The sequence below is a fragment of the Anomalospiza imberbis genome, chromosome Z, assembly GCF_031753505.1.
Source record: "Anomalospiza imberbis isolate Cuckoo-Finch-1a 21T00152 chromosome Z, ASM3175350v1, whole genome shotgun sequence".
NCBI classification, from domain to species: Eukaryota; Metazoa; Chordata; class Aves; order Passeriformes; family Viduidae; genus Anomalospiza; species Anomalospiza imberbis.
In genome coordinates this window covers 73,800,047-73,816,549 of record NC_089721.1, presented here as the reverse complement: position 1 = coordinate 73,816,549, position 16,503 = coordinate 73,800,047, and the positions used below count along the sequence as shown (strand labels likewise).

Here is a 16,503-nt window from a genome sequence, read left to right as displayed (position 1 = left end):
ATCAAACCCTATTTTAAATGATAATATGATAATACCAGTGCCTGTGTGGTGAGGGAAAACCATTTCTTCTGAAGAGATAAAGAAATAATGGGACAAATAGTCTAAGCTGTTGTGCAACCCCTGGAATGGAACCCTGAACACAAAGGACAGTCTACATCAGCAGGAGAAATACAGATCAGTACTTGGCAACCCTGAAAAACCTCATGCCCTTCAAAAGCTTCATCTCATTGTAGTCACTGGATTTATTCCTTGGTAAAGACAACCCTAGTGAGTAAGCACTGCTGAAGTGGGGCCAGAAGTCACTAAAGTGAACTCCAGCACTTCCTGAGGACTCTGGAGGGTGTTTCTTTCTCTCTCACCTCTGTGTGGGCTTGGATGTCCCCACTTGTTTAACCTGATTGCAGTACAGAGTGAGTTTTTTGGGTTTTATGTATTTTCCCACTGCCTCTTTTTAGCTATTGCTGACTCGGCAGTGGGATCTTTGCATCCCTGGTGCTCCACACAGGCATCTCCCCAGTGTGCCATAGAGCCAGGAGGCATGGTCAGCCCCCTTCCTACTCACCTGGGCAAGTCTCTCCATGGGTCCCTTCCTACTCACCACTGCCCAGACAGACACTTAAGTCTTTTGACATAATAAACCTGAAGTTTCTATTGGCAGGTGATTTTTTTCTCTCCATAATCTCCTGCATTTTTCCTCTCAGTGTTTTTCAGCTTTTAACTGTTTCCCTTGCAGTTAAGATTTCCAAAAGGTTTGGTCGTTGGCACCACTTGCATGGTGCAGAAGACCCCAAGAAAGGCTGGAGAGGATACCATCAATCCCCAACACCATCAGGCTCTGGTCACTATCTGAAGTGAGCTGAGTAATAGGGACTTTTGTCAACACCAGACTTCATCAGAGGTTAATTTATGCACTGAACTCCGTCACCTGCTGCCTGCGACATGTGTGTTTCTCCTGTTGATGCTGAGAGTGTGGGCAGGCAGTACAAACACCTCTGTGGGCTCTGCCACCATCCATACTCCTAGGCCAGCACCATGACCCCTCATTCAGCAAGTCCCCCTGATGGGGATGCCCCAGCACCCCAAGTCAAAAGTGCCTAAACGAACTCAGGAAACCACAAAGAATAAATCTTGGGTGGGTAGAGAACCCATCCCTTCTCAGGAGGGGACAGGGCTTTTACACCAGAGCAGATGCTCCCTAGAGGTGTCCTGGGATGGGCAGGACACTGGGATCACACACAGAGGCAGCACTGACTGCCAGGGACAGGGGTGTCTGAGTGGACAGAGGAGTCCCACATCCCCCTGGTCCCCTCAGAGACCAAAGAATCTGGTATTTGAAGGAGTAGTATTCCTATTACCAGGGTACCTACAGTAAGATCTACTTCGCCTTTATGGAAATTTGGAAAGCCATAGCTAGAAAGGGACGTTTACACACTCCTGGCTAACTTCACAGCTGGCAGGCCTCTCCTGATAGCCCTGGGCCCTCCAGGGAGCTACAGGCTGGCACAGCAGCTCTCACCAGCCAGGGCTTAGCCATGGCACAGAGCTGAGTGATGAGGTGGGAGCTCTCTGCTGTCACAGGCAGGACACTGGGACCAAGAGGGCAGAACAGACATATGTTTTTCTCCACCAAAAGGAGGCAGAGCAGCAGAATGCCTCTGGACACTATCCATCTGCCACATGTACACACTGCAATTAATGCACAACTTCAGACAGGCACAGAGATGTGGACGTCACACCTGACTGTTCTGGGAAAAGCTTAGCACCAGCTGTGGTCTGGTGTTCAACTTTTAAAGAAGTAGACTTCAGGCAAAAGCAGAAAAAATACTTTACAAGCCTTTCTGGGAACCTCCTAGAATTGGTACTTTGGCACATTGTCCCTTGACCACAAGAGGAGATGACAGAAGAACCTGGCAGCACTTACTTCATGTTAGGCTCTCTTTGGAGGCCACTGACCCTCTCATGCAGTCTCCCAGACATTTGTGCTCACAGTCCTTCAAACCTCTGCCTAGATGTGAGTGTAGTTTCTTATTTCTGTCCCTCTGGGAAAACATAGCTCATGGGCTCTGTTATGGAGGAAAGACACAAAATACAAAACCACTCACTCATGCTGAGTGGTATGCTTTACTTTTCTCTGTCTCTCTATCACTGATATGTCACTCACTTGGCAAGCTCTTGTCTACCTTTGTCACTGCCAAACAGTTCTCCAGATGATCTCCACAGTGGCCATGGTGCTGGTGTCACTGGAAATAGCCCTGCCAGCTTCCATGCACTGCTCAGCACCTGCTTGGATACCCAGATATGCCTAACCCAGGGCATCCCTTCATAAAAACATAGTGACTGTAAAATGGGATGGTCCTATAAGACATTGGATTGCACCCAGCATTGTATGCAATCCTCCTCCTTTCCTTCCCATTTCTATAAGTGTCCTGGCCCCTCCTGGAGCCTTACTCTCTCAGACAGAAGGCTGTGACCCAAACACATGGGAACACACCTTGTCTGTGATTAAAGGCATTTCTCAAAGAGTTTAGTCAAGGAAAGAAAGCACCAGTACTTACATCACCACACCAGATGCTGACAGCAATGTTGAATTATAGCTGGTGAGAATGATAACAAAACAAAACAACTGGTACGAGTGGAAGTTTCCTGCCACACTGCTTTCAATTCCCCAGACTCCTTAACTGCTGGGAAATCTCTGCTAAGATTGAATTTTAGATTCTCTGCAGCTCTTTGATGCACATATCTAAATCTGCCTGACCTCTCCTGCAGCAAGGAGCAGACACCTGTGCCCTGTGTGGCACTTTGCTGAGGGTGTCCTGCTGAGTTTGGGCAGACCCGGCCACAGAGAGTTTGCGGTCAGGCGCTTATGGCTGCACAGCGCCTTCTGCTCGAATCAGCTGCATCTGTAAAAGGGAAGCACACAGACCAGCTGTTGTACACAGCCCACGTCCTTGTGAGGAAACAGCCCCTCCTTGCCACCACAGCTGCACCTGAGCTGAGCAGCGACAGGACACCCCTCTGTGCCAACCCCTGCATCAGCGAACACCGGCTGAAAGGTGCCAGCTGGCACACTCCAACATTGTGCCAGGGCAGTGATGACCCTAGAGTGGGTTTTTGGGTTTGTGTTTCTTTTTTTCCACGAGTTGGACTTTGGTGATCCTTGTGGGTCCCTTTCAGCTCAGGATATTCTATGATTTTAGCCATAGCAGGATGGGCCTCATGACACTTGCGCCCCTTGGCCGTCGCTATTTTAATAGCATGCAGGTAATGTTAGGGACACGACAGAGTCCTGGACTTCCAGAGAAACTACTGTATACAAACAGATATCAGACTGACTTAGCTGCTGTTAATGTTCACTTGCTGCCCCTATTACCTGTTGGTATTGAAGATTTCTGCACATTTCTGTGTCAGAAGCGAAGGCACAAGCATAGTTCTGGAAGGTCAGGAACTCACACCCCAACACAACCTGAAGCAATTGCTCCAAAAAGGCATTATTCCCCTGTGGGGAAATAGTGCTTTGCATAAAGCAAGGAGAAGACAGAAGAATAGAGATTCTCCTAAGTCCTCCAACTCTGTTCATAAGCCCACCAGCAGCCAGTCTCATCTCTCTGCAAGAGAACAGGAAAAAAGATTCTCCCTCCAGCCCCAGGCCAGCCCTGACAGTACCCACAGCTGCAGCACAGCACAAAGAGCAGCTACCTACACCGAAGGCAGAATTTGCACATAGGCATGCCCAGAGTGAGCAGCTCGAGCCCTCTAACACCAGCAAGCAGAGTGTGCACACAAGTGCAGCAGAGCTACACCCAGCATGTAGGTGCCAGCATCGTCCTCATGCACTCCCCTTGCTCTGCAAACACTCTTGGAAAGGAGCAGCAGGCACAACATGATTCCCACAGAGCACAGGCTCTTTGGGATGCCAGAGTTCTTTGGTGGAGGGATGTCACTCTCCCCTTGAGACAGTCCCAGCACACAAGGAGATCCCAGGTGAAAAGCACATCCCATGCCTCAGGCCTGCATTCTTGCTCCAGGATCCCTCTCAGCTGGCATGGCACCAGCACAGCAGTTGTTGTGCTTATGCTTGGGCATAAGCCCTTCTGACATCTCTTCCACACCTGCACAGCTCTGCAGGACGGAGACCAGGGCTAGCAAAGAGAGGAGTGAGGGGAGAAGGAGGGTTGGGCTCTGCCTGGCTGTGCACTGGCCCTTCTTCCCCCATCATTCTCAGTGAATCCTCCAGAGCACTTATGGCCCAGCAACCTCCTTTGTCCCCAGAACATGTCCTGACCTCAGTCTCCTATGCACCCACCTGTGGACAAAAGTGTCTTTTGCTTTCTTCTCAGTGCTCAAAAAGGACTGTTTAACCTCACTTCAGAAAGCATTGACTTTCAGACAGGATATGCTTGGCACTTCCCAAATTACGCCAAGTGTCCATCATGAAATCACCACTACTCACCCGACCACCTGTTGCAGGTGCAGTGAAACCAGCCCCTGCACATACCTTGGCTTTCAGCAGTGGATGAGGCATTCAGCTTGTTCTGACTTGGGGTCTTGCTGCCCTAAAACAGACCCCATTGAGAGCAGGCACCCCATCAGGGTCACTCCGTGCATCCCTGTCGCCCATCTGCACCTCCACAACCCTTCCCTGAGACATAGGGCTGGGCAAATTTGCCATCACTGCACCTGAGGAGGCAATTTGAAGGCAGAGCAGCAAGGTGGCTGCCTGGCATCCTCCACTGCTGGAGGCTGCAGCAGCTGCCTCATTACGGGACAGCCTGCTCCTCATGCCAGTCTCCAGTAGCACGTCCTTTAACCAAAAGTGAAAGCAACTGATCCCCCACGAAGGCACATCTGCTCCAAGTCCATATTAAAACAGGGGGAAAAATGACACCTTCAGCTATATAAACCAATAAAGACTGTCTGATTTGGTTTGCCCCTGTTGCTACCCAGCAAGCTCCCCACTGGGTTAAATACTGGTAACATCTGCTAATAAAATGTCAAGAGTGAGGAGAACAAAACTGATTACTGAAATATATCAAGTGCTCAGTGCAGCTGGAAGGGCAAGTCCATCCCACCTCACCCCCAGGCTGAGGGCAGCCAGGACATCTGTACAGCACTGCACAGCCAGTGGCTCCAGGAAATGTGTGCAGGGAGGCAGAGCAGCAGGCACTCATCTTCCAACAGTCAAAGGACATAATGCGAAGGGGTCTCTGCAGAGAGAGCCTCCCTAAAGTCGGGAAATGGTTACATTTCCCAGTTAAATTTGGTAAATGGTTAACTTTGGTAAATGGTTAAATTTGCTCTGCTGCTTGGGCACCCACATTGTGATACAGGCCAAAATTAGGTGACATGCTTCTCTTTATATCAGAGAAACGTGGAGGATATATGATCTTTATATCAGAGCCTTGGGACACCTCCACAAGCACAATGCACCCACCCACACCCATCCAGAAGGACCTTGTGGTAAGCAGGATAGGGAGGGAGTTACGAGCTCCTAGGGTTCCCCTAGGAAAGATGTTGGAGTACCTGACTATGCCTCTCCAAACCTGCAGCCCTGAGCCTATTACAAAAACAGTTTAAACAGCCTGCTGAGGACAGCATTATTGTCCAGCCTAGGAGCTCAAACCCCATGACTCACCCTGCCAAACTGATGGGGATTGCTTTAGCAATCACATGCTCGTTTCTGAACGTGAACTGAAAAAAGTTGAGAAGGTTCTCAGCTCTACTTCTGGAACTGCTTTTGCTTTTCAAAGAAACACTTAATCCTTTTCTCTGCAGGTAAAGCAGTGTCTTCTGACAGGCACCCAAGAAATGGCTTTGTGGCACAGGAGACATACAGGAGCCATGGTATCAATACAGACAACCTGTCTCCTGACCTGGCTGATAAAATATAAAACTTCTACCCTACCTGCTTTAATGTATATATTTAACTATGCATTTATAATCTGGATTTGGAAAAAAAAATCTGGTGTATAAAGACAGAGTTAAATAACAATGATATATTTAGCAAGAACCTGAGCACAAGGAGCTTTATACTTCCACCGTCAAATTAGTTCCCATGTGGCTGAAATTGGCCCCCCAGCCTCTTGCAGTTTTTCTCCCAGTTCAGTAAATCTGGGTCTACTCTGCAACCTGATCATGTGTTTCCACTAAAGGATGCACAGGCACGTGACCCTATAGCTCGGGCACCAGGCTGCTGATTTCAGCTGTGTTTCCCCCAGGGGATGGGGGGCAGGTTGGGGGGTGCCACTACAGCTTCAGCCTACCCTCCACCACCCCCTCCATCCAGGAGGGTTTGGGCAGCAAGGGACAGCAGGGGCAGTGCAGGGATCTGGACCTGCACTGTCTGCAGGGCACTTCTGGGCCTGTACCAGCAGCAGGAGCTGAGGAACATGGGTGCTCCTCAGCAAGGGGCAGGAGGCACACGCCTTCTGCACCCTCAGCTGAAAAAGCCCCGTTCTGGTGTCCCCTCTGCTGTACAAATTGTGTCCACAGCCATGGCCTCAGCTTCTCTATGCAGACTTTTACAAAATGAAAGTAATGCTTTAACCTAAAGATACTTTAAAAAGACACCAGCAGAGAATTTCTCCTCTTGTACCTTCCACTCCATCTCCGGTGCTTTTCTCTCCAAAACATTGTTTTCAGTAGGATGCAGAACAAAACAGAACCATACACCCTGTTAATCTGAGGAGTGTATCAACAATATCCAACCCCAACTGGACTGTGCTTATTTCCACCCTTCAAGACAGACAAATGTCCCTGGTGAAGCAAGTCCTGAGAGAAGCAGCACAGCTGATGTCTATGCAGTTAATTTTCTTTCACTTTGCAGATATTTCCTATTTCAGGTGGCCACAGAGTCAACACAACTGTGTCTCTTCCGCTCTTCACTGGCAGGAGGAAAAAGTTCCACAGTGTGGAGGAAAGCCTGGCTCAAAACTGACACACTGCCACAGCTTTCCAAAATGCCTGGACAAGCCCCTGCTCCTGGCCACTGAGTCACTGGGATGGTCCCTGCCTTGTCTGTGACCTTGGCAAAGTCCTGCTGAAGCAGACCCAAAGTGCACTGCAGGGGATGTCCACAGCTCCATCACGTCACAAGCACACAGCACCCACCCCAGCCCTGCCCCACCCCTCTGACCATGCAGCCCAGCACTCTCCTCCCAGAAAACAGCTCCTGCTACCTTCGTCCCGCTTGCGCTTGTTGCTCTCGGTGCTGGGGGAGGCAATTCCCAGGATCCCACTAATGGAGTAGGACGAGCCAGCAGAGTCAGTGGTGACAGAGGACACCTGGGTGACTGATCCTGTGGAGGCTGCAAGGCAAGGACAGGCAGACAGTCACAGGACAGCACGGGCACCAGCTTACCCAAAAGCCACTGGCCCCCATAGCATGAAGGAGGTGGGCTGGGACTCAGCTGGCCATCATGGCCCCTCCAGCTCAGGAAGAGCCTTTACCCACCCCAGCCATGCCCAGTCCAATCCAGCAGCATGCCACAGCAGCCCAGTGCAGGGGTGGGAGGAGAGGCATGGTCAGCCCTTGCCCCCATCACAAGGGATTGGGTCTGTGTGCTGAGGGACAGGGGATGCTTTTCCTTAGCAGTCACACACCCCTTCTCACACAACGCTCAGTGGAAAAGCTCATTGCTTGGGACAGCAGAGGCCCTCCTGTGACACAGCAGCCCCTGTCACCAGCAAGGTGAACAGAGCTTGCTGGAAACACAGTCCTGCAGAGAGAGGAGCTGCCACAAGACGGTGGAACAGGTTCCGGGACAGGAACCTCCTGGGAGCAGAGCAACCTGCACTTTCTGTACTGTGCTGGCTGCATCCTGTTAGACCACGACACCAGCCTCTGGCCAGTGGAGACCTTGCACAGCTGGGGTTGCCTGGGGATGGATGGCGGAAAGACCCTGAGGTTCCCAGAAAAATGACCCAAATCCATTTTGCTTTGGAAGAGAAAAGGGTACTGTTTGTGTCCAGCAAGGGCAGTAACTCAAGGGCAGTCTGGATGTGCCAGATTGCACAGCAAACACTGCCCTTGTGATGCTCTGGGTATCCAAGGCCTCGCGGAAGCAGGCAGAGGAGGGAGCACCACCATCACCTCCATCAGCTTGCAGGCTGAGCCATGTCCCTATATCCACACAGATCCCAGGGACAGGATGGGGGATACACATGTGGGACCACAGCAAAGACCCCCAGACACAACTCACACAGACCAAACCCATGTCAGGAATACATGCTCCCTCTATCAACTCCAAGCCCTGAGAAACAAGATGTTTCTTTTCTGTTCTTGACTTTTTCAAGAAAAGATAGCACTTAAGTCACACAGTGAGATAAAGGAAGCTTTTCTTCCCCAAAATTGTTTTGGCATTTTCTGGAGAGAAGGGCTAAGGGTGCAGGATCAACAGTATGACTCCTCTGACAAGCTAAGAAAATGCAGGCTGCTCTGCACCTCCACTCCCTTTCTCCCAGTGCCAGCACACCCTTGCCAAGAGAGAAGCAAGCATTTCACCATATCACAGGTGACAACATAAAAGCAGAGAGAAACTAAGACCCCCCACCACTTCCTATGAAGCACAGGCTGACCAGTGCCCTGACGGGTTTGATGGAACAGGGACAAGAAGAGAGCAGCCCTGACCCAGACTGAGCGCCTCCATCCCTGCTGCATCGCAGCACAGAAGCACCCACCCTCCTCAGAGAGACACTGTCAGCCAGGAGAAGGGCTGAGGGTGTCTCAGCAGCCTGGGGGTCTCCTCCGGGTCACCCTCCAACAGCATCACCTCCCTCAGGTTCCAGCATCACTGTTCTGCGGCTGAATTAAAAGTTTCAGAAAGTTTTGCTACCTCTTCACTCAAGACTGCAAGTGCACAAAGAACTATAGAAGGGATGGTTGATAGATGGAAAAAACACATTCAAGACTACTTACTGACTAATGATGCAGAAAATGTTATGAATAAGTATCCCTTTCTTGATTTATTACTTTAATTATCTGACATTCTATAGACCCCTATTAGTGGGGGTTTTTTGGTTTAGATTTCAATTTTCTGTCTCATGGTGAAAGCTATTTATCATAATAATCAGTAAAATTCAAAACCTTTTAGCAGTATTTATAAAATTCATTTACTATGTTCAGCCCTTGGAGAATGACAAAGAAGGCACATTAGCACGTGTGCTGAAGTGTTTTATGCAGAATTATCTGTCCATAAGAATGATTAAAAGTTCTTCAGAATATTTGTAATCCATTATTATTTTTTTAATGTATTTTTAAAAAAGTTTTCCTTACCTATGCTGTGACTGGAAGCCGGGACCTGCTGGTTGGGTGGCTGCTGCACCTTGGTTCGTATGATCCTGTGAGTAATGGAAAAACATGACCACTTAGCTGGCATTAGGCATGCAATGGCAGGAGGCACTAGACACTATTTTTCCAGTGCAGGACACCTACATCAATACGAAAAATTCCTTTCTGCATATGTTCCCCTCATCATTCACTGAAAGACCAAAGTTTGGCAGGAGAACCCAGGACCACATTTGTGCCCGCAGCCCCTGCTGTTAGAGTCATCAGGGTGGCATTCCAGAGAGTCACAGAGTCACAGAGTGGTTTGGGTTGGAAGAGACAACAGTTGACAGTGGATCATCTGGTCCAACCTCCCTGCTCAAGCAAGGTTATCCCGGAGTGCACTGAACAGGATTTCATCCAGATGGTTCTCAGGATCCTTCAGAGTTTGCTCCTTTGGTAGCTTTGAGGATCCAGTCCTCACTGCCCAGGAAACAGATATCCATAGCTATCTGATCAGCCAGCATGCCAGTAACCCCTCCCCAGGTAGCTGGAACCTTCTGAGCCCAAAGGCCCTAGCAGGCTGTGGTCTGCACTCTTGGGTGCTGGGACACATTTTCAAGGCTGTTCCTAGAGCATACCGGCTATGGCACTCACGTGGCTAGAGGCACTTGAACATCTTGGGAAAGGATCAGCTTAGCCAAATTACTATTTTTTTTTTCAGTGTTGGAATAAATGCTAATCTTAAAAGCTGAATGACTACATTTATCATCACTGGGTACATGCAGTCGCTGCCTCTGATTGATAGTGACGTCAATGAGAAAAAATCCAGAGATGCAGATAAAGCAGGAGGCACGTGTGGTGGTGCAGGACAGAGGGTAGCTGCTATGAAGGGAGATTCTGGGGAGATTCTACACACGTTATTTACCTGCCCATGTGCTAGAAGAAATGAAAGACAGCATCAGAAATACCTCTGGAGATCACACAGCTCTGCCTCAGGCTGTGGCAGAATTGGAACAGGCTGGAAGGAATCATGCCCTTGGTTCACCACACACTCCCCAGCCCAGGCACGGGTACAGCAGCAATGCCAGAGTGAGAATTTCCCTCCCTGTGCCTGAAAAACTCCCCTCCCCTTGCTGCCTGCCATGAGTGGGGAGGGGAGGGGAGGGGAGGGTGGGGAGGGAGGGGAGGGGAGGGGAGGGGAGGGGAGGGGAGGGGAGGGGAGGGGAGGGGAGGGGAGGGGAGGGGAGGGGAGGGGAGGGGAGAGGAGAGGAGAGGAGGAGAGGAGAGGAGAGGAGAGGAGAGGAGAGGAGAGGAGAGGAGAGGAGAGGAGAGGAGAGGAGAGGAGAGGAGAGGAGAGGAGAGGAGAGGAGAGGAGAGGAGAGGAGAGGAGAGGAGAGGAGAGGAGAGGAGAGGAGAGGAGAGGAGAGGAGAGGAGAGGAGAGGAGAGGAGAGGAGAGGAGAGGAGAGGAGAGGAGAGGAGAGGAGAGGAGAGGAGAGGAGAGGAGAGGAGAGGAGAGGAGAGGAGAGGAGAGGAGAGGAGAGGAGGAGAGGAGAGGAGAGGAGAGGAGAGAGAGGAGAGGAGAGGAGAGGAGAGGAGAGGAGAGGAGAGGAGAGGAGAGGAGAGGGAGAGGAGAGGAGAGGAGAGGAGAGGAGAGGAGAGGAGAGGAGAGGAGAGGAGAGGAGAGGAGAGGAGAGGAGAGGAGAGGAGAGGAGAGGAGAGGAGAGGAGAGGAGAGGAGAGGAGAGGAGAGGAGAGGAGAGGAGGAGAGGAGAGGAGAGGAGAGGAGAGGAGAGGAGAGGAGAGGAGAGGAGAGGAGAGGAGAGGAGAGGAGAGGAGAGGAGAGGAGAGGAGAGGAGAGGAGAGGAGAGGAGAGGAGGAGAGGAGAGGAGAGGAGGAGGAGGCTTGGGGATGAACTTGCAGGAATTCACAGCAGATCCTTACTGGTAAGCCCCCCATAAGCAGGCACAGGTACCACCACTGGTGACACCCTCCTCATCACAGAAAAGGATGCACTCCCATTGCCTTCCCCTCCCATTCCTTGGAGGAGTCTGATGGAGGCTAGCAGAGGTCTGGTCTGTACACAAGCCATCTTTCAGCTGCAGCCCCAGAGTGAAGCTGCTGGGTGTCAGGCATAACCAGAAGATGGGTTACAGCAAGAGACCCCACAACAGCCGGCCCAGTGTGAGGGGCAGGAACAGCTGGGACAACAGCTTTGGTGGGGGAGCACAGCCAAAGAGACAGGACTCTGCACGATCAAGAGTGGAAAAAGCCCACTGCACAAGGCTGTCATGGTGAAGGAAGGGTGTCCAAGGCCTTCTGACACATAAACATCTTTATCTCTGGAGGAATGGAGACTGGAGCACTTGAAAGCAGCTGGACAGCTCTCAGCTGATTTGAGCAAAGCTAATCACAATGATTTAACCACACAGACTTGCTTCTGCTATTGGAGAGTGGCCTATTACTAAAATTAATGTTATTAATTAATAATAATAATTATTATTCACTTTTACATGGAGGCAGCAGCTCAAAATTTTCTGCTAAAAGGCCCCCTCAGTGGCAGGGAGGAGCTGTGAAAGTCCATCCCCATAAACCCCAGTGCTCCAAGGAGCAGCATCAGCATCGTGGGAGAGAACAACGCAGCCCCGGCGAGCACGCCCTGCACCATGGGCACAGGGACGGAGGACCAGAGCATGCCTCTGTCATCCCCGTGCAGAAATGGCAACTGCAGCAGGACAGGAGCCACTCAGCGAGATCTAGGCTCAGGTTTGTGCTGACCAGGCAGCCCCTCGTTTGTACCTCAGTGGTGAACAAGAATATTGTGGGCAGGGGCCTGCATCCTTTCCCACTAGCAAAGCCCCAAAGTATACACTCAGTGCTAAGTATGAAAACAAACCCCACAGACCGCTGGAACTGTGGGATCTAGCTTTAAAGCCAAGTGTTTTGAGGTGAATTCCGGGTTCTTTGTCACATTATTGTCCAGTCTGGGTTTTCACTATGAGCTCCTAAGCTGGCAAAAACAATTCTCTGGTTAAACAGATTGACTCAAACAGATTGCATGCATTTCTTGAAAGGCGTTGCAAACCTTTGAGAAAAGGAGAAGATCTTAGCCAGAGTCACAAGCAGATGAGAAAGAATTAGATTTACAGCCAAAAGCCTGAGTGAAAGATCATGAACTGGTTTTCTGATACAAGGGCAGTAGGGGCGTGGGCATTATGAGTTTGGAAACATACAAGGACGCAGTAAGAGAAACATGGAAACTGGCTCAAAATATGACTGGAAGCTACTTAAATCTCCTTTTTACCTAGAGCTGTGACTGCCTTTTTTTGGTAGTTTTTTGGAGGACACGTGAAGTTCTCCTACACAAGCAGAAGACTGCTTGTAACAGCCATGCTTCTCACGTGACTCGTTGATATTAATGGAAGCAGGTATTTGATATTTTTCCTTAGGTATTTGGTGTTTTCCTTTGGTTTTTCTGGTGTCTGTAATATTCCTCAAACCCTCTTTAAACTGAAGACACCATGTCCATACAGTTATTGCATGATGCTCTGGAGCCTCCAAGTCAGAGGCTCCCAAGCAGCAAAACATGAGCTGACCCATTTTTTCTTTTAATTCCATCAACACATGACTCAACATTTAGTCCATCAGGGCAGAGACTGCACTCTCTGCTAGCACTGGGGAAGCCACTCCGGCTACTCAAGCGGCAACTCCATGAATGCAAATCAGATTGGGATAGCCAATAAAAGAATATTGCATCAATTTATTTCACGTCTGGACGCAAATGAGAGATTTTATAGCGAGCTGCATTCAAAGCATTTGCATGCAGTTGCACAAGTGAACACCATCTCACCAATGTGGTGAGGAGGAAGCCCGGAACAGAGTGAAAAAATAACAAACCCTGCTTGCCAGGGCCATGGGTGCCCAAAAGCTCTGCTGTTCAAGCATCATCTCTGACTGTTGCTCTGGCAGGGCTGGAGGAGTCACACAGTATTTCACTGGGTTTTTCCAGCCTTATACTCATTTGACTCAGGAGGAAACCATGGGCACAGAAGGTGTAATGGACAAGGCAGTAGGTTACAGCTGCTAACCAGGCCTTCTATGAGTCCAGTCCTGACTTGCAAAGCCATGGCAAAACACCCAAACATGGGACTCAGTCTCCAAATGAGATTCCCCTGCATTTTTTCCAAAGCGCTTCCAGATCACTTAAGTTCTCCAATGCAGAAAGCAGACAGTGGAGGCCCTCAGACATTACCAACCAAATTCCCCCATTGTTATTCACACTGAACACAGGCCTCGGCCAATGTCAGCAGCACCAGCTGGGTGTCAGGTGACAAAATGGTACCTCAGACCCATGCCTTGGGTCCCTTTCTTACCCATATGACTGCCACCCTACTCAATGGCCATCTGAGCTTCCCCCCTCGGCAAAGCCTGTCCCACTGAACCCTCACCCCAAAGGGCAGAACAGGGGCTTTGCTGGCAGCAAACACACAGGGTCATTCCCAGCAAGGGAATCAATGGAAAATGGACTCATGAACAGGGAAAAGGATGGAAAAGAAGCTGCCCACTCCTAGGAAACCCTCGTCATTCGTGGTGCTTCAGCCATCGAGGTAAGCCCACAGCTGCTCCCCAGGCCCAAGTGCCCTAGGGAAACAGGTGAAGCTTCTTTCCTTACAAACAGCCCCGAACGCCCAGTCCTGCTAAAAGACAAAGCCATGGTGACAGTGCTTCCATGGAGCATCCACCCCAGAACCATGCCGAGCTTTACCTGTTAATGGAGCTGACACTGGGCACAGTGTCATTGTCACACACTCGTTCAGCAAGGAGTCTGTCCCTGATCTCCCAGGCAAACATGGTGGGATTTTGGCGTTTGTACTCTGCAATTTTTTCAACGACTTTGGGTGTGGCGACCTTTGGTTTTGATCCTCCAATCACTCCAGGCTTAATACTCCCGGTTTCATAATACCTGGGACAACATCCAAAACAAAGCTTTGGTTATCACACACAGACAGAGAACATGCTCTGAGATTTATAGAGAACATCATTTCAAGGTAACCAAACCCCAGCAAATCCTGAGATACATCTTCACTTTCACATACACATTTCCTGCCTGTGTGGTTCTTTATCACCTAATAGATTAACTTATAGTAATTGGAATTGGGCCTCAGGATACAATATATATTTTTCTGTAATAGCAAGACAAAAGAAACAACGCAAGATTAAAGGGCATGCTGAGATCCAAAATTAACTGAAAATGTGTGTTATTAATCAGCAGTACTGGCAATAATAGAAACAAATCACACCAAAGACCACTTTTTGCAGTAGACTCTTTTATAGCAAATTACTGTTTTTACAAAATGCTGTCATTAATATCTACAGCTTGTTATGATTCAAAGTGAAATGAAGGCTGGGTATTGTATTTTATTTGCACCTCTGGAATAAATACACCAGTATATCTTTTTCCTGTTTTATGATTTAAATATGCATATTATGGTTTTAATAGTTCATAATTTTCAAAATGTATTCTTTTCATCATTATGTTTCCAGTAGTTTCAATAACAAATTTTGAGGGAAAGCGAGCTGCTCATGCTCCGGAGGGGTCTAGCTGAGGCAGGGTTGGTTTCTGTGTCCAGCACTTCCTCAGGTGCAGCATCTTCACCACCAGCAGCAGCTCTGCTGATGCCATGCCCCCAGGAAAGGTGGAGAATGAGATCCCTAAACCAATATAAATCTGACTGATTTTTCACATGTACATCACACAAGATCAACTGCTTTTGGTAGCTTTCCCATAACACATGGCAGCTGAGATCCCCGGGCCCTGCAAGTCTCCTCCTTTAGTATAGTCCTGAACATGCTGCTAAGAGCAGAAGTTGCATCTCACATGCTGAGGGCCAGAACGGAGACTGAGAATGAGACTCTATTCCGCCCTGCTGCAGTCAGGGCGTTCCACACAGGAGGCTCTCTCACAGCCCTGAACTTCTTTGTATCATGTGAATTTTCACATGACCAAATGAAAAACAAACCCCAGCTAATAAGTTACCACTCTGGCTGCCCTAATCCTGCCCCCCCCCCCTTTTCACACGGAGCAGACCCTGACTCCATCACCTCTCAACCAGGTGCCCACCCAGCTGTGCTTGCAGCAGCTCAATCACAACCTCTCACTGCTCTGTGCCCCAATTCCTAGCTCAGAAAAAACTCCCAAGCAGGAAGATAAGGCTGCTTATTAAAGTATTTTCTCTGCAAATATCTGACGTAACCATTATACAAAAAGAAAAAAAAAAATCTCCCATCTTTTGAGCCTGAGCAGACCACAAACAGTCTGCACAGCCAAAGTCTGCCTCCCTGCCTCCCTGGAACATGCAATCATGTTCATCAGATTTTTGCCTGGCTACCTGTTCTCAGTGTTTCTGGGAGAGCTCTGCATGCAGGTCATAAAGTTCCTTTAAAGAGACTGACGCCAAATTGTTCATATGTGTTCTCAGATACTTTGTGTGCAAATGTTGCCTCAGGCCTACCAGTCTCCACTAGCCATTTATGCAATATCCATAATGGCAAGTGTTGAGTGTTAGAGGTGGATTAACCCTCCTGCTGTCCGTAAATGCTGTGAGCTTTAAGGCAGAAGGCAAGAATTTAGTTCCCCTTGCACTTCCATGAGGGCATGACAAAACAACTGCAAACACGGCCCATAAACCTTCTAAAATCTTGCATCTCTACCCTCAAAACCTTAAGGTTGAGGTTGCTGGCACCACTTCTTTGAGGAGGATGTAGAATGCATCCAGGCAACACTACAAATGCCACCAGACAACAAGTCACAATTTTCTTTGATCTAGCACAATTGTGGATTTCACAAATGTTTCTTAGCACTTTCTTGCAGCAGTGCCCATGGTCAGTGCCCTGCAGTCCAGGACAGCCTGGCCAAGAAGAGCCCTCCCAACAGTGCAGGATGCTGTGCCTGTACACACCAGCCACGGCTTTCCCATGGCTGATCCCGTGGCTGGACAGCCAGAGAGGGCCCTTGCCACCACCGTGCTGCACTGTGATGAGCTCACCAGGGGACAAAGCTCTGGTGCCTGCAGAGCAGCAAGAACTTGAGTCTCAAAGTCTTTAAGCTCTGCCCACCTGCCTGCTCTCATGGCCTCAAGGCCAGCCCAAGGAAGGCTCACCATGCCGGGGAGGTGCAGGATGGGGCCCAGATCCACTCCCTGCATCACCATGGGGACAGTTCTCACCCTGCACTGTCACAG

General features: G+C 49.5%; 1 protein-coding gene across 5 annotated transcripts in view; it reads right to left on the bottom strand.

The window, feature by feature from the left end:
• Positions 1 to 16,503, bottom strand: part of PAX5 (paired box 5) — a 134,681-nt gene that overhangs the window by 108,286 nt on the left and 9,892 nt on the right. For all 5 annotated transcript variants that reach the window (XM_068176955.1, XM_068176951.1, XM_068176953.1 and 2 more), the window contains exons 3-5: positions 14,028 to 14,225; positions 9,272 to 9,336; positions 7,176 to 7,304 (exon numbers count right to left, since the gene is read on the bottom strand). In XM_068176955.1, coding sequence (XP_068033056.1) covers positions 7,176 to 7,304; positions 9,272 to 9,336; positions 14,028 to 14,225 — 392 coding nt within the window. The remainder of the gene's footprint in view (positions 1 to 7,175; positions 7,305 to 9,271; positions 9,337 to 14,027; positions 14,226 to 16,503) is intronic.